Source organism: Neolamprologus multifasciatus, chromosome 13, assembly GCF_963576455.1.
Source record: "Neolamprologus multifasciatus chromosome 13, fNeoMul1.2, whole genome shotgun sequence".
Classification (NCBI taxonomy): Eukaryota; Metazoa; Chordata; class Actinopteri; order Cichliformes; family Cichlidae; genus Neolamprologus; species Neolamprologus multifasciatus.
The window spans coordinates 32,075,193-32,100,994 of record NC_140451.1 but is presented as its reverse complement, the minus strand read 5'-3'; the positions used below and the strand labels follow the sequence as shown (position 1 = coordinate 32,100,994).

At 39.3% G+C, this 25,802-nt stretch overlaps 1 protein-coding gene across 1 annotated transcript; it reads right to left on the bottom strand.

Annotated features, from left to right (window-relative positions):
• Positions 1-8,583: 8,583 nt before the first annotated feature.
• Positions 8,584-12,608, bottom strand: LOC146505832 (uncharacterized). The gene is made up of 3 exons (XM_085182354.1): positions 10,333-12,608; positions 9,503-9,699; positions 8,584-9,393 (listed from the first exon to the last, which is right to left on the bottom strand). Exons 1-3 carry the CDS (start codon positions 10,402-10,404, stop codon positions 8,832-8,834), a joined length of 831 nt encoding a protein of 276 aa, XP_085038480.1. The 5' UTR covers positions 10,405-12,608; the 3' UTR covers positions 8,584-8,831.
• Between the last annotated feature and the right edge of the window lie 13,194 nt (positions 12,609-25,802).

Genomic DNA, 25,802 nt, shown 5'->3' with positions numbered 1-25,802 from the left:
TTGTAAATAAAAAATACAGCATTTATTATGGTGTAAATCTGCTGCACCTGTCCTACACGAGCCCATAGAGGCCTAGATTGGAGGCTATGAGGTCAAAGACACTGAAACCCTCTTATACACAATCATCTTTCTTGCTCCAGTCACATCTTTCAGGTAGCATCACCTGTATAACGTGACGGTTTGATATGTGGTTTGGAATCTTTCTGAACTATTAAAAACAGCAAGATGGAGAGAGATAACTTCCTTAGCAGCACCGTTACTCTCCGTACCCCTCAACAACAACAAAATACTTCCTGTGTACAGCCCTCATGATACTGGCCACTCAGAAGCCAGGAAAACCTATACAAGGAAAAATGCAATAAAAACAACTAGGAAGAGTCAACACATACTGATTACTGCTTTAAACGTGCATCGTAAACATCCAGATGTGTAAACATGTAAATATCAAATTATGTAACCACCAAATGGGTACATAACTAGCTCCATAACCCTTGTAAGTACCTCTTTGTGCATCAAGTGACATATAAATTTACTTCACACCTGCATTTGTCTCCTCTGAACAACAGTTTCAGCCACAAGCAGACAACATTGCTGCTGCTCATCAGAATGTGGAGCAGATGTGGTGTCATGGTTAAGTGAACAATGGCAGTGGTACACTCTAATGTCCTGTAGATATCTAAAAGTAGATGGTTATCTATCATCAGTCAGCATCAGTAGTTTGTGCTTCTATGAAGGAAAATAACGCGTCCTGTATGACAGGGAGGAGTCAGGAGCATCAGACAAAACTGCAAAATCTGATGACCCAGAAAAGGTGTGTGTGTGTGTGTGTGTGTGTGTGTGTGTGTGTGTGTGTGTGTGTGAAGTGAAACGGTTTTGTTTTAGTATCATAAGCTCTGACAGAAACCACAAAGACGAGGTTATTTGCTACTTCAATGCAAATTTTTTACCAAGTAAAAAAGAAAAAACTACAGCAAACGCTGCACATTATGATTCAGACTTGTTAACAGCTCCCTGATCATATTTTCTTTCTAATAAAGTTTGACTGGCCTCCACTGTAGGTGGGCAGCCAGCTAACAATAGAGAATATTGGGTAGTCATTTCAGCTAAAGCACGTTTTAAAAGAAGAATGCACAGCGTTAGGACAGAGTTTTGTTGAACCTGAGCATAAAAGACAACTTGAGATAAGCTGCTGTTCTCACTCATTATCTATGACTCATTGTCCACAAGCTGGTTTTCAGTTTGTCACATTTATTTTACATGAAGAAGAAGAACATCAAGTTAATTCAACAGAGTTTTGTTTCATCCTCCTAATAAGTTGACGCACCATGATTTCATAATAATGTCAAACAGGTTTCAATAAACCATCAAATGCATTATTGTGTTTGTTCATAATGTATTTTGAATATGTTACAATCACCTGGTACCATCTGGAGATGCAGAGACAATGAACAGCACAGCTTGAGCTACAACTCATGTTTGAAATGCCTGATTAATGAGAGCATGAGAACACACACAGAGCTGCTCACTTCCTACAAACAGTAAAACTATTTGAAATCAGCACCAACAAAAATATATCAAAATGTACCAAATTATATATGACTGGATACAGTATTTATATTCAAGTCCTATTGTTTTCACACTAACTAAGACCTACCGTAGAACCAAGGCCGCCAGAGCTTACTTTATATTTTTACATGCTGTAGAGCCATTTTAGGGAGCATTTCAAGTTGCTATACATCAATACAACTGTTATAGCCCACATTTTAATATTATGTATGCATTAAGTCCATAGTAACGACATAAATTGTAAAAAAGTGCAATAAACTACAAAAAATTGAAAATCGTTTTTGTTTTGTTTTTACATATATTTCTACTTGGAGAAATTTAAAAGGTTCATCCCTCAAAACTTTAGATACAAAAAAGTTGCAAAAAGTAGTTTACAACAACACGAAATTTATTTTGAGTGTCTTCATAGTTTAATTTTTTAGATACACCAATTTTTATATACTGCAGAAAAAACGAAAAACAATCTTATGATGCAAATTTGCAAAGAAACAAACTTGTGGTGAGCCAGTAGAAGAGTTCAGCTGTTTGGAGAAGCAGCCGTTTACTCTCACACACTGAGATCTGTCAGTTAAAAAGTCTAAAATCCAACCAACGAGATTAAAATCAAGTTTAAACTGGTTAAGAAGTTTATCAACTAAAAGATGTGGCTGGATAGTATTAAAAGCTGAAGAAAAATCAATAAATAAGAGCCGAGCATGAGCTTTGGCGCCACAATGATGGCGATAGAGGAAGTTCAACAGAGTGACCACTGCATCATCAACACCTCTACGAGGCCTGTATGCAAATTGTAGTGGGTCGATACGCTTCTCTGCTTGCTGCAGGATCTCCTTCCTGACAGGTTTTTCAAAGGACTTCATCACTAAAGATGTTAGAGCGACAGGCCTGAAATCATTTAATGATGTAGGTTTTGTGGTCTTAGCGACTGGAGAAATAATAGATTTTTTCCATACCTCTGGAACCTTCTGTTGCTGAACAGATAAAACAAAGATGTAATAAAAAATATTGCATAATTGCTCAGCGCATGTTCGAAGCACCTGACCACATATATTATCAGGACCTGGACTCTGCGTCTAGTTTCTTTGACATTTGCGACCGCGCCCCTGTGAACCGTTAACCTGCTTATTGTCAGCATGAGTATTGATCACAGTCCTGAAAGATCATGTGTGAACAGCAGATGATGTGAAATGTTGATCACCTACCCGACTTATTGAGCTGTGCTAATACTTTGAAATTCTTCAGCTCACAATCTCAACATGTTAACCAGACCAGGCTTCACATGATAGATTTTCTATCTGCCTCTCACCACATAAAGCTCCTCAGCTGCACAGGGAAGTTCTTCAGAGGGCAAAGAAAGTCCTTTATGCATTAGCGTCTCCTGAAGTGTTGGAAAAATGTTAGTGTTATGCAAAAACACTGAGTTATGATATTATTTGACAGATTTTTAGCAGCAGGACAGCAGTTTGTGTTGTCCAGCAGACAGAGGCCCTCTCAACACTTCACAATTCTCTAAAATAAAAAGACAATTTTCCAGAGAAGGGAACTGTTCACTTTTAAAACTACAACTAAATAGAGCTCCACTGAAATCTACTGACTATTCTGTTTATAGTGTGTTTGTGTGCCCATGCGTGAGGGGTGGGGTATATAAAGTACCACAATTTCCCCGTTCAGATTCTGTCGAAACGTTAGACTGCTGATTTTACAAACTATCTCAACAGGAAGCCGTCCTGAGGTGAGTCTCATTCACATTATCTTTAGTTTTAAGGAAACTGCATGCTCATGTGCACAAATTAGAATTATGAGACAGGAAGTTACACAAAAAAGTTTTATTAATTTATTAATTTATTTATTTTCTAAATGTTTTTTAAATGTTTAATGCTTTTATATGAATGACATGGATGTTGTATAAATGAAAAGCCAATGGAAATGTCTGTATTAACTTTAATTAACTGAAAGACCCTGATGATGATGATAGATTCCAGTGTTGAATCTAATATGTGTAACAGTGTATATGGACATACAGTTAGCTTTTTATCAGGTAAACATCAGTAATTAAATTAAATCCCTTTTTCACTAAAATCATATTATTGCTGAAATTACAGAAATGCTTTTCTGTTATTGTTTCAAAACTATGAAAGATCTGTGTGTGAGTGTGTGTGTGTGTGTGTGTGGGGCAAGGTGTTTCTGCGCAGTGTACCAGGGGCACGGAGAAAAGTTGTCGTACCATAGGCACGAGGAGTGTGTGTGTGTGTAGAGCATGACACCAACTTCTAACTCTGCCTTACCACCCAAACATATTGAAATATATTCATATGTCATTCGAAAGTTGCATAAAATGTTTAGTCCAGTTTAAACTGTGTATTGTGGTGAAGTTTGCAGGTACGGCTGGCTCAGAGCAGACTGTGGTGATAATGGCCCAACAAGGCTATGTTTAGATGCTGATCAGTTTTATTCACCACATTTTACATTTGATACAAATTTTAGATTATCTGGGAGATTAAAATCAGCCTTGATTTCTGGTTTAACATGTGCTAATATCTTGAATATCTTAAATTATTATGTGACTTATTTCATAACAATTCTGTTCCCCACACTTCACTCTTACACCCAACCTTCTCCTGATGAATCCCATTTTATCCGCTGGTTTTGAGTTCAGATAAAACTAAGTTGAAGTTTGTGAGTCAGAAGTTTTTTTTTTACTACTTTTGAGAAAAGAACGAAGATTTTAAGAAAATCATCTTTTTCTGAAAAACCAGGCTGGCTTTGAAATGCGCTGTGATGCATTGTTAGGTTACATTTCTGATGCCAGAATATTGTTAAATAATTCAGTTCAGCAGAAGTTTCATCTTCAGCCTTCTTTTCATCTTTAATTTCAAACTGATATAAGAGCAATGTTAACATGCTGCATATTCAACAACTGTTTTTCTTTTTTGCAGAAAAGAATGAACGATTTTATTTCAGCAGCTCTGTCACACAGAGAGAAACCAGAGATGGAGTTTTTCATTTTGGTGTTTCTGTGTAGCCTCTATGTCTGCCTGCCTTTGACCATAGTCTTCGCCTGTTGTGTGGTATGTAAATGTTGAATTTTATTAATCACTTTTATATCAGTCTGACTGTGAATGATATGAAGAATCATGCAAAAACATTTGTAGTGCTGCAGAGAGGAAAACATTTAATCATTATTTTGACTTTGATTCATTTATATATGACATTTGTTTTGCTCTATAAGTCACAATAAATACAGACACAGACAAACAGAGTATGTAGCTGTGCAGCAGGCAGGCTAAGAACTCACTTTCACTCACTGGATGCACAGCTTGAAGGAATGAGGGGGATATGAGACAAAGAAAGACTGAGACAGGAAACTAACACTGAGACGAACCTGATGAGGATAAAAGGAAAACAAACATGGAGACACGACGGACTGAGGAACCCACGAAGGGGAACAAAAAGAGACCAAATACAGATGAAACTAAAGGACAGACATGGAAACACAAGGGAGGTTAGAATAATAAAGGCCCTCAAGCAACAAAATCAAACCAGGAAAAGATTAAACTAAGATACCAGACCTGGAAAAATAAAGAAAAATAGACTAAAAAGCTAAAAACACTGAGTCAGCGACGTGGGAACCATGAGATCAACAGCAAGTCAAATGTACTTCATCACTTAAACCTCTGATATTACCATCACTGTGTTTTTGTTCGAAACTTGTTTGAGATAATTTGAGATGCTTCTCTTGTATTTTTTTACTTTTATAAATATTTCTGCAGGTGCGACGAGATCAGGCGCAGACCATTTATTACACAAACCTCCTCATCTCCAACGTAATCCAGATCTGTGCAAAGATTGTTTGGATTGTAACAACAGAAATATGTCATGATGACATCACCAGACCAGGAGGATGGCATCATGACATAACAGCCATTGCTTTTTACTTCATCAGTGTGATGGCCAATGTTTACTTCCAAATGTGCCTTGCTGCTGAAAGGTAACAGTGTTTATTACTGTGTTTTTGTGTACTTGCATATATCTGGATACATATTCTGTGATATTTAGAGAAATCATCTGTTTTCTGTTGCAGATATTCCCTCATCGGCTGCCCACTGCTGGCCTGCATCAGACAAATAAAGCGTTCTCTGCTGGTCTCTGCTCTGGTCTGGGCCTTTTGCATTATCACTGTAGTTCCTGCCACAGTCTTTGAGAAGTTTATAATCCCCCCTATTTTTGCTCTGCTCCCTGCTCCTCTGTTCATCGTCTGCTTAGCTGGAACCATCAAAGCCCTGCGTGCTGCCACCTCAGTGCCCACAGAGGAAAAACGGAGAACTGTAGGAACTCTTGTTCTGTTGCTGTTTAACTACTGTCTGATGATGGTTCAAATATGGATTGTTTTGTGGTTATTTCCTTTGGTCCATGGGCCATTTCCCTTTCACTGCTGTTCCATAGAAACTGTGGTGTTTAGATTGTTTCCGCTCAGTCCTTTTTTGGACTTGATTCTGTTTGTTTTCATTTAGAAAATTTGCATTGACAAGCTGCTGGCATGTCTTTGCTGCAGGATGGACAGCACTGCAGCAGCTGTCAGCACCACATCAGTGTGACTGATGGTAGCACAGAGAGGTGGACGGATGTAGTCAGATTCATTGGAGAGAGGAAAATAGAGAAAATGGTTTGTGAGATTGCTGATAAATTAAAAAGAGAAAATTGTTTTTAAATATAGAGAGTAGATTCAGTTTCTGGTTTTTAAAAAAGTTTTTTTTTCAATTTTACCTTTTATATTTAGATAATATTTTCAGTGATGTCCTTTTCTTCTTTGTGTGCCTTCACAATATTCTCTTTTCTGCTAATCTGCTGAGGAAAGGTGAATAAAGTTTTAATTGTTATGCATAAATAGTAATGTTGTACTGTGTAAAAATCTACCAGTATGTGAATTATTGTTCATTTAGCTTTGTTTTGTACACACGGAGAGATAATTATTTTTATTGCTTTTTTTGGATTGTACGATGGAGTTTTATTGACTTATTTTTCATTTTTATAAAAATATTACATTCATAAAAGGTAAAAAATGATTTCCTGTTCCAGTTTACATCAATTGTCATTGTGTCTGATTTATAGAACGTGTCCTTTTGCATATAAAACATCTCACAGTGGTTACTGACCACAACCACATTCACTTCTATTCACAATAAAACACAATACTTACACAAAAGAATCATATATAATGCAAATAAAAGAATTTCTAAATACTTTAAACTTTTTTTAATTTACACTTTAACATTTATTTCATCATTTTAACATTTCAACACATTTTAATAAATGGCAGTTTTAACTTGGTTACAAACAAATAAGTAGATTAACTGAAACAAACCAGTTACAGAAAAACAGGAAATATAAAATCCCCCAAAACCCACATGTACTGAATAAATCAACAGGCTAACACAGAATAAATTATCTTTGTTTATAAACAATCTGTATTCATATGCATCATGTTAATAACAATAATGCTGATATTTATAAATAAAAAAGCACAACATTTATTAATGATGTAAATCTCCTGCACGTGTCATAGACGAGCCCATAGAGGCCTAGATTGGAGGCTCTGAGGTCAAAGACTGTCTTCTTGCTCCAGTCACATCCTCCAGGTAGCATCACCGGCATTTATGAAGCAGACTCAAACAAAGAAATATTAGACACTGAAACCATTTATACATAATCACCTTTGGCTTCTACAACGTTGCTGCTGTAGTGTCATGGTTGAGATATCTATGAACAATGGCAGTGGTACACTCTACTGTCATGGTCGCTGTAGATATCTAAAAGTAGATGGTTATCTATCATCAGTCAGCATCAGTAGTTCGTGCTTCTATGAACCAATGAGATTAAAGATTTGTAAAACAGTGAGAAGCTGGCAGCATCAGACAAAACTGCAAAATATGATGACCCAGAAAATGTCTGTGTGTGTGCATGCGTGCATCAATTGAAACTGTTTTGTTGTAGTATCATCAGCTCTTGACAGAAACCGCAAAGACAAAACGAAGTTGAAGCTGAACATAAAAGCAAACCTGAGATGAGCTGCTGTGACTTCTCACTGACGATCGATGATTCATTGTGTTTGTCAGATTGATTTTACACGAAGAAGAAGAACATAAAGAGGAATTTTCCTTCACTCTCCTTCATTCATGCCTTTTAGTTTTGTATACTACTACTGCATGTCGTTAACTTTTGTCTGCTTTCTGCTGTTGCTTGTGGTTCATTTTAAAATGTTCTCTCCTCATTTCCCCCTGACACTTAAAACTAGCTGCAGAAGATGGCTGTCCTTTGCAATAAGCTGTAATCATAAAAATACTTCCAAGCTGAAAATCTCAACATGTTAAACAACCATCTGCCCCTCACCTCACCACATAGTTCTCCTCACCTGCATGGAGAAGTTTTTCTCTGCCGTGCAAATTAATAAATCGATTAGCATCTCCTGAAGTTTTGCAAAATTTACATACAGTGTGTCTTCAGAAGTCCCCAAAACTATAACAAAATAGACATTTTCATATCGGTATATTGTTGCTGGTCCTCTAGCTTCAACACTGCTGACTAACACATCGTGCATGATTAGCTGAGATACTGGGGGAGTGCTTCTTGTTCAGATTTGGAGATTTTCTCTTCATATCTGTCTGAATGATTTGCTCCATCTCCAAAACATCCAGACATCACTTTTAAAAGTGCAAATTAAATTCTTCTCAGTATTTAGACACCTCCCTGTCATATTCACCCCCAGACTGTTGAGGTGAGCGCTGCACTGCATGCTGTGGAGAGTCAGGGGAAATTGTGGTGCTCACGGCCTGATGACAGGATTTAGCAGGTGGCAAAGGTCAAAACAGGCTATCTTGAATTGTTTTAGTGTTAGAATATTTTTAATAATATTACAATATTTTAATTTTTATATTTTAATTTTATGATATTACATGACTAGAAGTCACAAGTGGAGTTTTAGATCAACTGTTTCATATAATATTTTATATATTCTATGTAAGATTAAAATGCACACATACATTTTCAGGCTTTTATCAAAAACATAGATTTTCATTTTGTTCACATTGAAGAATGTCCCTACTTTTCAGATTGCAGTGAACATACAAAACTTCTTTCTCTGGAACCTCTGCACGCTCATAGTCACAGTTTTAGGTTCCCTGACACATTTAAATTTGACTGAGCATCAAAGCAAAATGACTGTAAATATAAGTGAAGCATCTATACTCATTTCCACCACCAACGTATCCCTATCACTCGCTGAGGCGAGCACTGTACACCACTGTGCTGTTACAGTCACTGCAGCATTGTAGCTGTAGCTTTTTATCTGCTGCTACTTCTCCACCAGTGTAGCAGCACAGAGACAACAGCTGATTGTCGATGGGGTCTTTCCACATCAGAAAAACCAAAATCACATCCATGAAAGGATTGAATAGAAATATATTCATGCGGATTAGAAAGACAGGAATATAACCAGAAAAATAAAGTGAAATTGGTACAATATAAAAAATGATCGGAGGAAGGAACATCAGACAATGATTAACTAACAACAGAACTAAGGTTCCTACAATTCTCTGTTTTTCTTCAGTGGGCACTGAGGTGGCAGCAGGCAGAGTTTTGAGGGTCCAAACCAAAGTGAAGACGAACAGGAAAAAAGGGACGAGGGCAAAAAAAATAAGCACAGAGAAAATCATATAGAAGAATACAACAAGAGGTACAGTGATAATAGACAGGAGCCAGACCAGAACAGAGAGCAACACAGAACCTTTAGTTTGTCTGATGCAGTTCCACTGTGGACGGGTGATGACCAAACACCTGCAACACAAGACAGACATACGGGTCAATACAGGAGGACATTTATCTTCAGAGGGACGCTTGAGAATATGATTTAATGCAATACAGACAGAGAAAGACAGACAGGTACCTTTCAGTAGCAATGCACATCTTGAAGTCAAGATTAGCAAACACAGCACAGGAAAAAATTCCCTCAGAAATATAATCATAGAGAGCTAGTTCAGGGTTGAAGTGGAAAATCAAAAAGATGATCATCATGCTGAACTGGATCAGATTGGAGATAAGGAGGTTTGTGTAGTAGGTGATGGAGACCTGCTCCCTTCGTACCTGCAGAAAATATTAATGCAACAAGTCACATTGATGCAGTAATGAACATGCCTTTTTGAATTAAAGAGATTTGTTACAGCAAATGAGTTTATTTATCCTGTCTGTGGTTTATCCTGTGATTTAGACGAAAAACTGAAATATATGTAAAAGCTGCAAAATGGTCTGACGGATTTATTTATTAATTAATTAATTAACACATTAATGCAGTAATACAAATGACATTCAGAACTAAACATTTAAATGTTTACAGAAAATGATGTAGAGAGCTAGTTTTTTAATAACAACTGTATTAAGTGTCCAGAAAGTATTTTTAGTGTGATTTAGAAAAATAAGAAACTCAAAAATGTGTAAAAGCTGCAAAATGGTCTGATGGAATTAAAAAGAGTGACAGATTGGTGACCAGTGCAGGTTTCACTCCACCTCTCACCCTGTGACAAGGATAAGCTTCAACTTCAGAAGCAGAAAAAAATGGACGGATGAATTCAGAACTAAACTTAATGAACTATTAACTCAGAAAATGAACAATTAAAATGACAAAAGTGGAAAAATCTTGTAAAACTAGACTGTTTGTAAAAGTGAATTAGTTCAGCAGGAATGAGACATAGAAAGTAATGAAAGTCTTCATTTACGTACCACAAAAAACACCCAACAGCTCACTGCCATAGTTAAAGGAAGGCAGAAACAGACGCTTATTATCAGGAGCATTATATGGAAGATCTCCGTCTCCAGCCAACTTTCTGTATGATGGATCCGCTATTAAAGCTCTACCCACTCTCTTCTCTTTGCCAAAGGATCTGCCTGAGTGCAACAGGAGATGTTAAAATAGTGAGCAGATCAACATTGTTGTTATTTTGATATGAAATTATAGCTCAAGATATTAGAGAAAATTGTGCTGAAATAAAACAAAAGGGTAAAAAACAAAATACTGGTTGAATTAAACTGAATCTAATAAAGTTCTTTAAATTCTATTCAGTTTTCTTTACATAATGCCAAATCACAATAACAGTTGCCTCAAGGCTCTTTATATTGTAACATAAAGATCCTCCAATAACAATAACACAGAGAAAACAAAGAATCCCCAACAATCATCTGACCCTCGTCGAGCAAGCGCTTTGGCAACAGTGGGAAAGAAAAACACCCTTTGTTTTGTTAGTGAACATTTAAACAAAATGTAACAAAATCTGCTATTAAAACATCTAAAAATGTGTCCGATATTGACTCAAAGCCATCTGGACTAATGAATCAGTTTTCCCTTGATTTTGTTTTCTACGGATGAAAAAAAGCTAAACTATCAACTTCATTAACAAGCTGTACTTAATAAACTGGTACCCGACTACCTATAAGGAAGCCCTTTGTAGTTTGATCTGTTAACCTGGTTACAAAATTAAGCAGAAATAAAGCATAATCAATAAATATGTTTTCATTTGGTTTTCATTTAAGCAGCTTTCATGCTGTTTACAGGGAAGCACAAAAGAATAAAGTAACCACCTCCTGTATCTTCAATATATATACAAGTAAACATCAGCCTTACTTTCTTCAGCGCAGCTTCCAACTCAATAGTTAATTCAGCATTCTGACATTTAAGATATTTTTATCAGAGCGAATCAGAAAAAGGAAATTGTGGTGGGTTATAAACTCCACCCCAGCGCCCCTGTGGCAGCACATTCACACGCTTTGATGAGAATAGTCAAACCATTTTTATTTTCGTGTTCAGCTTTGTTTAGGATTAAGTATTAAATCCACTTCATGTCTCTGATAAATTAAACTTTAGTTTGAGCGAGTACAGCAGGCTGAGCAGATCTCTGTCTTTCAGCACAACACAAAACAGTGACTTGACTATGACGATTAACTTTGCTCACTGGCTACTAAATCTGTAAAATAATTGAAACACCCTCCTGACACCCTGTACATAAATATAAAGACATGATCTTCTTTAATTATAAAGAACGGGAAAATGTTGAAATTAAGTCAATGTTTAGAACATTTCATGATGTCATGTATATATTACTTTAGAAACCTGTTTTCTATCTTTACTACAGATAATATCAGTAAGGAAACTGACTAAATATTGACTGATCGCTTATGGCAGAGGGGTGGGATTAAATAAGTCTGTATTTCTTCCCACTCCTTTTCGATATGTAACTGAAACACAACAGAAGCAACATTGAAATGTAGCTTTATGTTGTATAGTGCTTTTTTTCTCTTCTTTTCTTTGCAAAATGTACCTGTATATTGTTTACATGATTGAAATAAATGAACAAACAATAACATTGCAAACACTGGCACATGTATAAAAATAAACACAATCAGTTTCTTTTTCTATATTAAACTCCAGTAACCAAATTTTTGAAACCAGTAGTTGGCAACTCTTTCATGAAACATAATTCTAATAAATTTAAGTTTCCTGTTCTCACCACATTAAATCCACACACATAAAATGAAAAGTAAGAGTAGCTTGAGGTTCTTACATCTGCTGAAAATCACTAGTGTAGACCTCAGCTTGACTATTAAAAAATTTGGCCTCAGAAAAATATCATATCATAAACTATTACAGAGTTATTGCCAAGAGGCTCACACTGTGGATTATTTTCTCTGATTCTTCAAATCTACACGAGGTGGAGAGCACCATGGCTCCATCTAGTGGTCAATTGTATATTTAAAAAGTCTGGAGATTTAAATAGTATTCTCAAAATTAAAACAATTATCATTATGAATTTTAAAATGTTTAAATATTTATTTTCATTGTGGACTTTAGTGAAATACAGCCACGGTGATGTGATTCATGAGTCCTCCTGGAAAAAGCACAACAGCATTACAAACAGCAATTCAAACCATAAAGTTCATAACATCATAAAGAAAAAACAAAGTTTCACAAGTTCAAATACATGTATTTGATAATATTTTTGAAGAATTATTTCTTATTTCTTGCATTTTTTCTATTTACCACTAGATGGAAGAAGCAGTTTCTTTGTGTTGTCTATCACTGCCTTCTTTGAGGTTAGTGTTTAACCTCATAACGCCAAGTTTATCACTTTTGATAAAAGAGATTTTGAGACTTTTACATCATCAGTGTGACTTTTCTTCCAGGAAACCTGAAGTACACAGTCAGACACATGGTGTGAGAAATAAGCTAAATCAAATGTAGCCAAAATGATAAAAACAAGGTGATGTTCATCTAGTCTTCCCGTGTTCCACGTTTCATGTTAAGTTACTCTTGTCTCTGTGCTCACTATTTGCTCTGTTCTCGCTGTCTCTCTGTTTGTGTGATTCCTGTTTTCCTTTGATACTCTCGTCTCCTTTGTTAATGTTTTCTGCTTCACTCCTTTTGGTCTCGTTTTGTCTGATTAATTACGGCTGTGTTCCCCTCCTGTTGGCCATTTTCCTCCTTTGCTCCCTGTCAGATCGTCTGTTCATCCTCCCTTGTGTATCTCCCCCTGTATTTCCAGGTTTCAGGTTTTTTAGTTCTACTTTTCCAGTTTCACGTTCAGCTGTTTCCAGTTTAGGTATTGTTAGTTCCCTTCCTGCTTTTCCTTTTGTAGTGTTTGTGTAGCCAACAATAAAGGCTCGCCTTTTGTTAAACATTCACCTCCGCTTCATGTGTCTGCATTCTTTCTCCTCTCCACACGGTTTGCTAGCTCAGACCGTGACACTGTTATTTAACCCCCCTTTAACCCATCATTATTTAACCCTAGGGTCAAGGGTTTTTAAAAAATAGTTTCCTTGCCTTCTTTGTCTGCCTTCCCGTGTTTATAGTTATATACAACTATTAACATTGTCTGTTGAAGGTTCTCAGTCATCCAGGTCATCGTAGTCTAGGATCTTGGAAAGAAAAGCGTCTGGACTTCTTTAAGTTGCTTGAAGATGTTTCACCTTCATCCGAGAAATTCTTCAGTTCTAAGGGTAAAATGGTGGAGAGTCCCAGATTTAAACCCTGTGGGAGTTTCCCCCCACAGAGGGACAAAAGGACCCCCTGATGATCCTCTAATCGCCTGAGCCAAGGTGTGAAACTGGGTGTGGGTCCCAATCAGCCAGAGTTTCAGGTGAGCTCATTGTGAAACCTGGCCCCACCCTATCATGTGATTTCCTGAGGTCAGATGGCCCAGGATGTGAGTGGGCGTTAAGGCGTCTGGGAAGGGGTCTCAGAGGGATTGAGATCCCTTCTCCGATGCCTTAACTGCTCTCTGTCTCGACAAAACAAGGTTCCCGTCTTTGTTTTGCTCTTTTTCTTGTTTTTCACAATGCTCGTACAATCGTGAGCTCCCCAAAATCAAGAGAAGAAAATCCATGAACTTTTCAATCACGAAAGAGCTACAAGTTACACTGAGGAACTGCAGACTGCTTCGGAGGCATCTACCATCAGCGACCCCCATCACTAGATCTCGCCCACAGTAGAAATGTCTCAGGCGGGAGGAAACAGAAGAGGGGTAAGCATAAAAAACACAGCATCCCTAGTCAGTAAAGCCCAACAGCAACTCTGCTTCCTCTGCAAACTGAGGAGAGCAAGAGCCTAAACTATGAGCACCTTCGACAGAGGCACCGTTGAGAGTATCATCACCAGCTGCGTCACTGTGTGGTGTGGCTCCTGCACTGAGTCCTGCTGGAAAAAGTTACAATGGGTAGTGAGAGCAGAGGGGAGGATTGGGGGTACCTCTCTTCCCTCCCTCCAGGACATCTACTGCACCCGCCTCACCCTAAAAGCCCGCTGCAGTTCAGGTGACCCCACTCATCCGTCCAACAGCTTCTTCAGTTTGCTGCCATCAGGAAGGAGACTGAAGAGCCTCCTGGCTAGAACCAACAGACAGAGAGACAGCTTCATCCATTCGGCTATCAGGATGCTGAATTCAGTCCCTCTCACACACGAACTCCAGACCTGCACTCACCTCTTCTCTCTGAACCCCCCAAACATAAAAAACTCTGAACCGCCACCACTGCCTTTTCACTGACTGCCCCACTCCCACTTGCACACGAACTTTCCCACAATAACTATGATTGTGTTGGACACTGCTGTTTATATAAGATTGTATAGCATTGTATTGTGTTGTACATATGACTCCTATTTTATTTTTATATTGTTTTAGTGTACACTGAGGGCCTCGGGAGCATTGCAATTTCAAATTCCTGTATATGGCAGCTTTATGGTGTTTGACAATAAAACTGACTTTGACTTTCACACAAAGCATGTTTAGTTTAAAAGCAGTACAAAAGAACAGCTGTATAATGCGGTGTCTTCTGTGTGAGCCGAAACAAACCGACATTTCAGCGAACAAAAACTCAGCACCTAACCTGAGGAAACATGTTGCGGTCACTGTGCTCTAAATTTAGTATTTGCTGTGGTTAGGTGGATGTCCGGCTTAAGTTCCAACAGCTGTGTTGAGCTCCGTTCCTTGAGGGTCGGTGTACTGCAACTTTTTGATGTGTCCCTAGTCAAACACAAACTCATCTCTGACACCTCACCCACTACACACCCTGGTCACTACTCCCCACCCCCAACCACAGTATTCAGTATAGGGTTTTGGAGTTGACGTCACGCCGCAATGCATTGTGGGAGCGCGGCACCATTTTAGCATGCCACGAATCAAAACAAACACACTGTGTTGGAAGGAAGATTGCTATGAACCATACTTAAAAGCAGTTCAAAAGAAAAAGGCTGCGTCCAGATGCAAAGAGACGGTACTTGCAAAAAATAGCGTGCATTGGAAATGTGGACCCGTATGAAATAACGGCAGTGGAGTAGAAACCCTGAAGACCAACTACTATTGACTTAGCCTGATATATTTTCCTACCTTGTCTGCGGACTCCACAAAAAACTCTGTGCTTTTTCTCAACATTTTGCTGCAACGTTTCAAAGAGCCGGAAAGTAAATAAACGTCAGACAGAAATGAGAAATCGTCTTGTTTCACTCATGCGCAGGACTGGAACGTAAGCATTTTCTGCCGTTTCAATGTGGACGCACAACTTTGTGAAAACGACTGAAAACTATAGTGTGGACGTGGAGTGTTTTCAGATGAAACCGACGTTTTCTAATTTATCCGGGCTAGTGTGGACATAGCCTCAGCCATCCAGGTTAGGAGGGAACTGAAGAGGATTAAAGCCAGGAAGTTAGTGGGTCCAGATGGCATCAGCTCAAGCGTTGTAAGGCCCAACTGTGTGGGGTTATGGAGCACATCTTCAACCTGAGCCTAAGGCTGGGGAGAGTCCCACAGCTCTGGAAAACCTCTTCCGTTATACCATTGCCAAAGACTCCATGTCTCAAGGAATTCCACAGCTACAGGCCGGTGGCCCTGACATCCCATATGATGAAGACCCTGGAGCGGCTGGTCCTGGGGCTCTGCTTCGGTCCCTGGTAAGCCCATCACTGGACCCACTTCAATTTGCCTAACAGCCTGGCATTGACTGTCATTCACCTCCTACATCGTTCCCTCTCTCACCTGGAGACCGCTGGGAGCACTGTGAGAATCATGTTCTTTGATTTCTCCAGTGCCTTTAACATCATTCCTCCCACAGTCCTGAAGGTCAAGCTGGAGAACTCAGGAGTGGACAATCACCTCACTACATGAATACTGGACTACCTCACCGATCACCCAGAGTGAGAACTCAGGGCTGTGTGTCGGACAGGGTCGTCTGCATTATGGGGCCCCGCAGGGAACAGTTCTGGCTCCGTTCCTCTTCACCATCTACACTGCAGACTTCTCCCACAACTCCACCCAGTACTTCCTGCAGAAGTTCTCTGATGACTTTGCAATAGTCGGCCTCATCACTGATGGGGATGACAGGAAGTACAGAGAACTGACACAAGGCTTTGTGGACTGGTGCCAGCAGAACTACCTCCAGATCAACACTAGTAAAACCAAGGAGCTGGTGGTAGACTTCGGCAGGCACAAACATCCTCCACTGCAACTACTGAACATCCAAGGCATGGACATTGAGACGGTAGACAGCTAAAGGTACCTTGGTGTTCATCTGAACAATAAACTAGACTGGACTCACAATTGAAATGCACTCTACAGAAAAGGGCAGAGCAGGCTGTACCTGCTGCAGAGAATCAGGTCTTTTGGAGTGAAGGGGCCACTCCTGAAGACCTTTTATGACGCTGTGATGGCCTCAGCTATCTTTTATGGTGTGGTCTGGGGACAGGAAGATACTGGTGTAGTCTGCTGGGGCGGCTGATCCGGAGGGCCAACTCTGTTCTAGGATGCCCTCTGGACCCAGTAGAGGTGGTGAGTGACAGGAGAATGGTGGCTAAGCTGTCATCCCCGTAGGATAACATCTCCCACCCCATGCAGGAGACTCTGACAGCACTGAGCAGCTCCTTCAGTGGCTGCGGCACCCACGGTGTGGGATGGAGAGATTTTGCAGGTGGTAATGTTCACCCTGTCTATTTGATGTGCAATATAACAGGAATGTAGAATGGGAGGGAGAACATCAGTTTTCAGGCCCCTCTTCTGTGGAACCAGCTACCAGTTAAAGATTAGGCTGAAAACTTTCCTTTTTGCTAAAGCATACAGTTAGGGCTGGATCAGCTGAGCCTGAATCCTCCCTTAGTTTTCCTGCAATGGGCGTAGGCTGCTGGGAGATTCCCATGTTGCACTGAGTGTTTCTTCTTCAGTCACCTTTCTCACTCACTGTGTGTTAATAGTATTTCTGATTTTGATATTACCAAGTGCAATTTTCCTGATACAACAAAGTATTTTATTCTATTTTGTATAGTATGCTATTCTATTTTTTCTTATTCTATATTGTTTGTTCTTAACTTTTAATGCTCTTAGCTTGGTTCTGGTAGATGGTGACTCTCAAGCACAACAATGTAGAAACACACAACATGTAAACGACACAATACACACACACACACGTACACACATGGTTAGTATACTGGTCGATCTGTTAACCAGTGCCTGTTTTAAAGTAACTCTAGCTTTAATGTATTAATTCCACTTCATAGCTGTAATAAATGGCACTTTTGTTTCAGGGATTCCTGCAGCCACTCCTGAGACCCCCCTGTCTTCCAGGACAACAGAAATTAATGACTTGACTATGATTATTTATTTTGTGGGTACAAACAACTGGTTGTTTCTGTAAAATCACTAAAACAGCCTGGAAAATTGCCATAGGCTTAGACATGAATTTCTACATTTAACTAATACTTTATTCAGTACTTAAGAATGACTTCATAGTTATACACAAACATAGAATCATTTCCTTTACCCTTTGCAGAACTTGTCCCTGTAGTGCAGGTGTTTCAGTCAGGCAGGAAGTTGGTTCAGTGTGTGAATAAAGATGTCACATATGTATATTTATCATTTAACCAGTGAAAGATTAGATGTAACCATGCACTACATGCTATTGGAGCCAAGTCAGAAATATGTGACAGCCAGTTACAAAAAATAAACTTTTTAGGCTATAGATTTAATTCACTGCACATATAGTATGTAATCAGCATGTTGCATGAGCATTTGATGATCATCTCTCTCAAAGAGTGTGACAAATGTCTGGAGTGAAAATAGCTCAAGTGCATGATTGAATGCTCCATGAAAATAATTACTGACTCCTCAATTCTTGTGTAATTTTCACATTTGTTTAGCACACACACAGTAGACTGTGATGGTAAAGTTTTAATGTAATAATAATAATAATAATAATAATAATATTAATTATTATTATTATTATTATTATTATTATTATTATTATTATTATTATTATAAGCCACAAGACAGGTATCAGAAAGTACACTATTCACCTTCACACATTGTGACCTGTTAGTCAAAAAAGTTTATCACCCAGCCGATCAGACTAGGATCAAGCTTAAAATGATTATAAAACCTATTAGCAAGTAAGGAGGGCTGAACTGTGTTGAATGCGAATGAAAAGTCCGCAAATAACAATCTTACATGTGTGTTGTGGCCCTCAAGATGCTTATACAAGAAATGCAGGTGTGTGACAACAGCACACCTCCACACCTTTTCCTGCTCTATAGGCGAACTGGAAGGGGTCAAGGTGATGTTCAACAGTGGGAACATCTACCTCATTAAAAGCAATTTTCCTTTTAATAATCACATCCTTGATGTCTTTAGAGTATGGAGCCCCGCAGGGGACATTTAGATGGACTTTTGCGAGATCTCGCAAAACTAACTCGGGATCTCGCAAAACAAACTCGGGATCTCGCAAAAGTTGAATTCCAACAATGGCGGCAGCTACTTAGTTGTAATATTCCTCTTTCTGGGTCACAAAATACACTTTTAAGATATTTTGAGGTGTGAATGTAGTTGTGTAAACGTCAGATAGCTGCTCGGTTTACAAGACATCACATATTTGCAAAAGTGCTCCGACGTTTTCGGAGATCTGACACCCACTAGCTCGAAGCTAACGGGAGGTCGAGACCTACTACAGCCGGGAGGAACACCGCTTTCCCGGCACATCGTGCCTCGACCTCCCGGTCGGCTTCGAGCTGGCGGCCTCCGAAGAATGTGGCTAAAACTTTTGAGAGATCCCGAGTTTGTTTTTGCGAGATCTTGCAAAAGTCCGTCGTAATTTTTTTTTCTCCCATGTCCCCTGCGGGGCTCCGTATTAGAGAGCCACGGCTTGTTATTGTGAAAAGTCTTAAATTCTCTAGATGGAATCACAGTCTTTACAAAAAGAGATGTAACTACACACCACATCAGTGAGTTCATCCAAGTCAAAAGAGCTCTCTTGAAACAAGGACCAATCGGTGCAATCAAAACACCCCTGAAGGGCAACAGAACTGTCTTTTGTCCAGACATTAGCTCACTTCACACAGGCATTCTCCCTCCTAATCAAAGTTCTATAAGCAGGGAGGAGGTAAACAATGTTGTGATCTGAAGAACCGAATGCAGGTCCACAGAGTTTACGAGGATTAGAAAGATAGGAATGAGAGTTATATGCCCCCTTAATTGGTCCATAACACAAATCCAGCGTTTTATTACGCCTTGTAGGACATACCCCATTTTATGGACCATAAGGCGCACATGATTATAAGGCACATAAGGCAAAACAAAACAGTCAGATAAGTCAAACTTTACTCATTCTTCTTGCTTCCGCCACTTCCGTACCATTGATTCATTAATGCTGAATGCTCTCGCAGCTGCTCTCTTCCCATGTTGTTGCAGTATTTTAATGACTAACTTTGTATTGTGGATGGATTATCTCAGTTGTTCTCCTGACTGAAGTTTGGTCCATTTACAGCATCCTACCATGCGATTGCATTTGTCCCTAACCATCGGGAACCCTCATGTTAACTTTTATCGAGTGCAAAAAAGTTAGCGTTCATCCTCCAGCTCCACTGCTAGCTACCACGTAGCACATCATTATATACCAGCTATTCCAACTTTAGTAACCCTTCAAACGTCACTGCTGTTTAGTTTTCTGTCTTCATTTATGTTGGAAGTGATAGCAGAGCTGTACGTTTTAATTTCTCAGAAATCTCTCAGAACATGCTATATCATGTTTAGGTGGAAGCTAGCGAGCTAACTTCCTGCTAACTTTTAACTGTTTTCATGGATGCCTGGATGTTAAACTTAATTGTTACACCTGGTAAAACAGCAACGCTGATCATTTTATTAAAGATGAAAGAATTTAGATAGTTTTTAACTCTTAGTGATGCCGCAGTGTTCGTTTGACTTTGGGACCTGAAATGGACAGAGTTTAGGACCCAGATTACCTTTTAAGACTCCTGAATACGGCAGCCGTAAATGCTCCGACAATCCGTCAAGCGGTGCGGCTTCGTAGCTTACAAAGTCGTACTAACTCTTTTGATAAACCACATAAAATCGGTTAAAGGTCAGTAAGCACAAGCAGAATTCATGCATAAACAACACTGGAGGCGCACTGTCAAATTTTGAGAAAATTAAAGGATGTGCCCTATAGTGAGGAAAATACGGTATTGAAAGAAATTGTTCAGTGATTTCTTAAGATTACAATTGTTAAATTCACCTAAAATGAAAAATAGGAGCATCTGGAGAGAGAGACCGCAGGTTGTGTATCACTTCAAAAATGGCGTCAGGCAGCTTTGACGTCAGATTTGGGATGAATGTAAACAACAGTGACAAAGATTTGAGGGAATTCTCTCAGTAAGTAAAATGGCCTGACTTATGATTGGAAAATGTTGATTGCAGCAGGGAATTTTCATCAGCATAAACTTAAGACAATAAGTTTTTCTTATTGTTGTTGTTTTGCCTCTTCCTGTGCTAGAACACCAGTGTTACACATCTTTTAGTGAGTGTCTGATGAGGGAAAGAGCTGAAGGTGCAGCAGGCCTTTCCAGGGTGTACACAGACTTTCACCCTGTGGCAGCTGGGACAGGGTCCAACCCCTCAAAAACCCTGAATTGGATAAGCGAAGAGAATGGTTGGGTGGAAGTTTCTGCACAAAATCTATTTTCGCATGACTGGAAGTCACAAGTGTTTTTTCAGATCAACCGTTTCATATAATATTTTATATATCCTATGTAAGATTAAAATGCACACATACATTTTCAGGCTTTTATCAAAAACATATAGCTTTTCATTTTGTTCACATTAAAGAATGTCCCTATTCCGGTTTTACTGCAGAGGAAAAAAACTTCCTCTGCACGTTCATAGTCACAGTTTTAGGTTCTCTGACACATTTAAATTTGACTGAGCTTGAATTGACAAAAATACTCCAATCTTAAGATAAAATGTTTTTATTCTGGATTTTAATTGAAAACTTTTTACAAAAACACACAAAACACTTTGTCAACACAGGTTGTCAACACAAACCAGGTGTTTTTCAAGACTAACCCTGTCACAGTCAAGCATAGACTTTTCAGTATAGCTCACAGGAAATGGAAATATCCACGCATAAGTTCAGAAGACAAAAGTGCAATTTTCAAATGGCATTTACAAAACAAATTAAACAGAAAATAATGAAATGTTTATTTAGAACTCAATATATTACTTGCAAATTAAAAATGTAAAATAATCTGAAGCAGCAAACAATATAAGCAATGTTCCAACATGACTGCTCACCACTGCACAAAGCAAGGTCCATAAAGACATGGAAGAGAAAGATTGGTGTGGAAGAGCTAGACTGGCCTGCACACAGTCCTGACAACCTAAAAGAACCTTTGGGATGAACTAGAACAGAGACTGTGAGCCAGGCTTTCATGTACCATACTCTTTCTTAGTATGTGTGAAGAAATACAAATTACAGAGAAGCAGAATAGTACACTCATTAAGTAGGTCTTCAGAGTTTTTTTCTCTCTCGTGATTCATAGCATCTGATCAATAAACAAAACATGCTTATTGCTTCCCTTTCTCAAGATAAATCTCAGATGTCCACTTCACTACATTTATTAAGGTTGATGTTTGCTTAATTTATCTACTTCTTCCACAGAATCTTCCCCTTTTGTCTCTCTATGCTACATTAAACCACCTGTCTGATTATGTGCAGCTACATCTGCTGCAGTGCTGTGTACACCACTGTACTGTTACAGTCACTGCAGCATTGTAGCTGTAGCTTTTTATCTGCAGCTACTTCTCCACCAGTGTAGCAGCACAGAGACAACAGCTGATTGTCGATGGGGTCTTTCCGCATCAGAAAAACCAAAATCACATCCATGAAAGGATTGAACAGAAATAAATTTACGAGGATTAGAAGGAGAGGAATGAGAAAATAAACTAAAATTGGTACAATATAAAAGATGATCAGGGGAAGGTATATCAGACAATAATTAACTAACAACAGAACTAAGGTTCCTACAATTCTCTGTTTTTCTTCAGTGGGCACTGAGGTGGCAGCAGGCAGAGTTTTGAGGGTCCAAACCAAAGTGAAGACGAACAGGAAAAAAGGGACGAGGGCAAAAAAAAGAAGCACAGAGAAAATCATATAGAAGAATGCAACAAGAACTCCAGTGATAATAGACAGGAACCAGACCAGAACAGAGAGCAGCACAGAACCTTTAGTTTGTCTGATGCAGTTCCACTGTGGACGGGTGATGACCAAACACCTGCAACACAAGACAGACATACGGGTCAATACAGGAGGACATTTATCTTTAGAGGGACGCTTGAGAATATGATTGAATGCAATACAGACAGAGAAAGACAGACAGGTACCTTTCAGTAGCAATGCACATCTTGAAGTCAAGATTAGCAAACACGGCACAGTACAAAATGCCAAGAGAAATATAACGATAGAGAACTAGTTCATGGTTTTCTTTGACGATCAAAATGAAGATCATCATGCTGAACTGGATCAGATTGGAGATTAAGAGGTTTGTGTAGTAGGTGATGGAGACCTGCTCCCTTCGTACCTGCAGAAAATATTAATGCAACAAGTCACATTAATGCAGTAATAAATATGACATTCAGAACTAAACATTTAAATGTTTACAGAAAATGATGTAGAGAGCTAGTTTTTTAATAACAACTGTATTAAGTGTCCAGAAAGTATTTTTAGTGTGATTTAGAAAAATAAGAAACTCAAAAATGTGTAAAAGCTGCAAAATTTTCTGATGGAATTAAAAAAAGTGACAGATTGGTGACCAGTGCAGGTTTCACTCCACCTCTCACACTGTGACAAGGATAAGCTTCAACTTCAGAAGCAGAAAAAAAATGGACGGATGAATTCAGAACTAAACTTTATGAACTATTAACTCAGAAAATGAACAATTAAAGTGACAAAAGTGGAAAAATCTTATAAAACTAGACTGTTTGTAAAAGTGAATTAGTTCAGCAGGAGTGAGACATAGAAAGTAATGAAAGTCTCTCATTTACGTACCACAAAAAACACCCAACAGCTCGCTGCCATAGTTAAAGGAAGGCAGAAACAGACGCTTATCAGGAGCATTATATGGAAGATATCCATCTCCAGCCAACTTTCTGTATGATGGATCCGCTATAAAAGCTCTACCCACTCTCTTCTCTTTGCCAAAGGATCTGCCTGAGTGCAACAGGAGATGTTAAAATAGTGAGCAGATCAACATTGTTGTTATTTTGATATGAAAGTATAGCTAAAGATATTAGAGAAAATTGTGCCAAAATAAAACAAAAGGGGAAAAAACAAAATACTGGTTGAATTAAATTGAACGTGTCCTATATTGAGTCAAAAACATCTGGACTAATAAATCAATTTTCCTCTGATTTTGTTTTCTACAGATGAAAAAAAAAGCTAAACTTTTGAACCTAACTGAATTAGCAAGCTGTACTTAATAAACTGGTACCCGACTACCTATAAGGAAGCCCTTAGTAGTTTGATCTGTCCACAAGCCAGTTAACCAGAGTACGAAATTAAGCAGAAATAAAGCATAATCAATAAATATGTTTTCATTTGGTTTTCATTTAAGCAGCTTTCATGCTGTTTACAGGGAAGCACAAAAGAATAAAGTAACCGCCTCCTGTATCTTCAATATATATACACAAGTAAACATCAGCCTTACTTTCTTCAGCGCAGCTTCCAACTCAATAGTTAATTCAGCATTCTGACTTTTAAGATATTTTTATCAGAGTGAATCAGAAAAAGGAAATTGTGGTGGGTTATAAACTCCACCCCACAGCCCCTGTGGCAGCACATTCACACGCTATGATGAGAATAGTCAAACCATTTTTATTTTCGTGTTCAGCTTTGTTTAGGATTAAGTATTAAATCCACTTCATGTCTCTGATAAATTAAACTTTAGTTTGAGCGAGTACAGCAGGCTGAGCAGACGGCGAAGGTGGTTGCACTTTTCTCCTCTCCTCCTTCCCCTTATCTTCCCTGCTTAGCCTCTTGTGTCTTTGTCCTGTCTCATGTGTATTACCTCGAACAGTCTCTCACTGTCGTTCTCTGAAACCTAAAAGAGAATTATGGATTTGATCAACTGGTCTCTGAATGCTATTGACACCCTTTTCTCAATGAGAAGTCTGGGCTCGGGAGAGCCTGAGTGCCCTGGAGGTACTTTCCCTACCGGATACACGATGGACGGGTGGCAGAAATGGAGGATCATGTGCCTGGCGGGACTGTCGATCGAGGACGCTGAAGATATCTACATGATAACAGGGTTCTTGCTGATCGGAGCTAGCTTGGCCCTGGCTTATCGGAGAATTAAGAGAGCGGAACCGGCTGTTCAAACCCCCACAAGGCTGCCCGCTGGGATTGAAACGATGGGACGAGGCGCGACGAAAGCAGCATGGCTAATACCTTGGCTTACAGCTGCCGTGAAGACTCAAAATAACACCATTGAGCGTATGTTGGGATGCATCAAAGAGAGGCCTGCTCAAAATGACAACCTTGAGCGAAAGTTGGATCACATCGCAGAACGGATCACTGCAGTTGTGGGGTCTCAGAATCACAAGAATGACAACACCACGGAACAGAAGTTTGATACCATCATGGGGAGGCTCGCGGTTCTCCAACGGGAGATTGAGAGACCAGTGTCGGAGTGTTAAAGAACAGCTTTGAAATTCTCCTGAGCTGCTCGCATAAAAGACAAATCAACAACATCAACATGCGGATACCTCGGCGCCAGCTGTGGGGTCAAGGCTGGAGCCGAACAAAAACTCCCTGATAACGACTGTGTGATGACTATTCTTCCCATCCCATGCAAGGCCACCTGGGTTGGCTAGCAGACTGTTTACTTAGCCTGATAGGGCGAAGGACACTGTCTCAGCTGAACTATGGACACGCACACACATACACTTAAACTGATAAGCACTCACACATCCCCCCTCCCCTTCCAATGCCTTCGATGCTTGTTACCTCCTGGGAACACGAGGCGGGTCTGGGCTCACGCTGGAGAGTCGGCGCAGTGGCAGGATGGCTGCTGTGTTGCCTGGGATTACTCCTCATCCCCTACCCAACCCTGTTGCTGGTCACGTGCTCTATAATGTTGTACTGTGGACATTTATGTGCTTTCTGTGCAGAGGAGTTTTTTTGTTTCCTGTTCTCATGCTGTCCTCCTGGAGCCCAGCATGAGTAGAGGTCTCTTTTTTCCTCTTGTATTTTCCCATTGTAGTGTACATTTCAGTGGTTTTTCTGTAATGCAACCGTTCTCTGAGTTGTATCCCCATGTGATGTCTGTGTCGTGTGTGTAAGGTCGGGGGGCGGGTTCATTCCACTGCAGGGTAACCTGCCACTGCATGCGGCGAATAAAA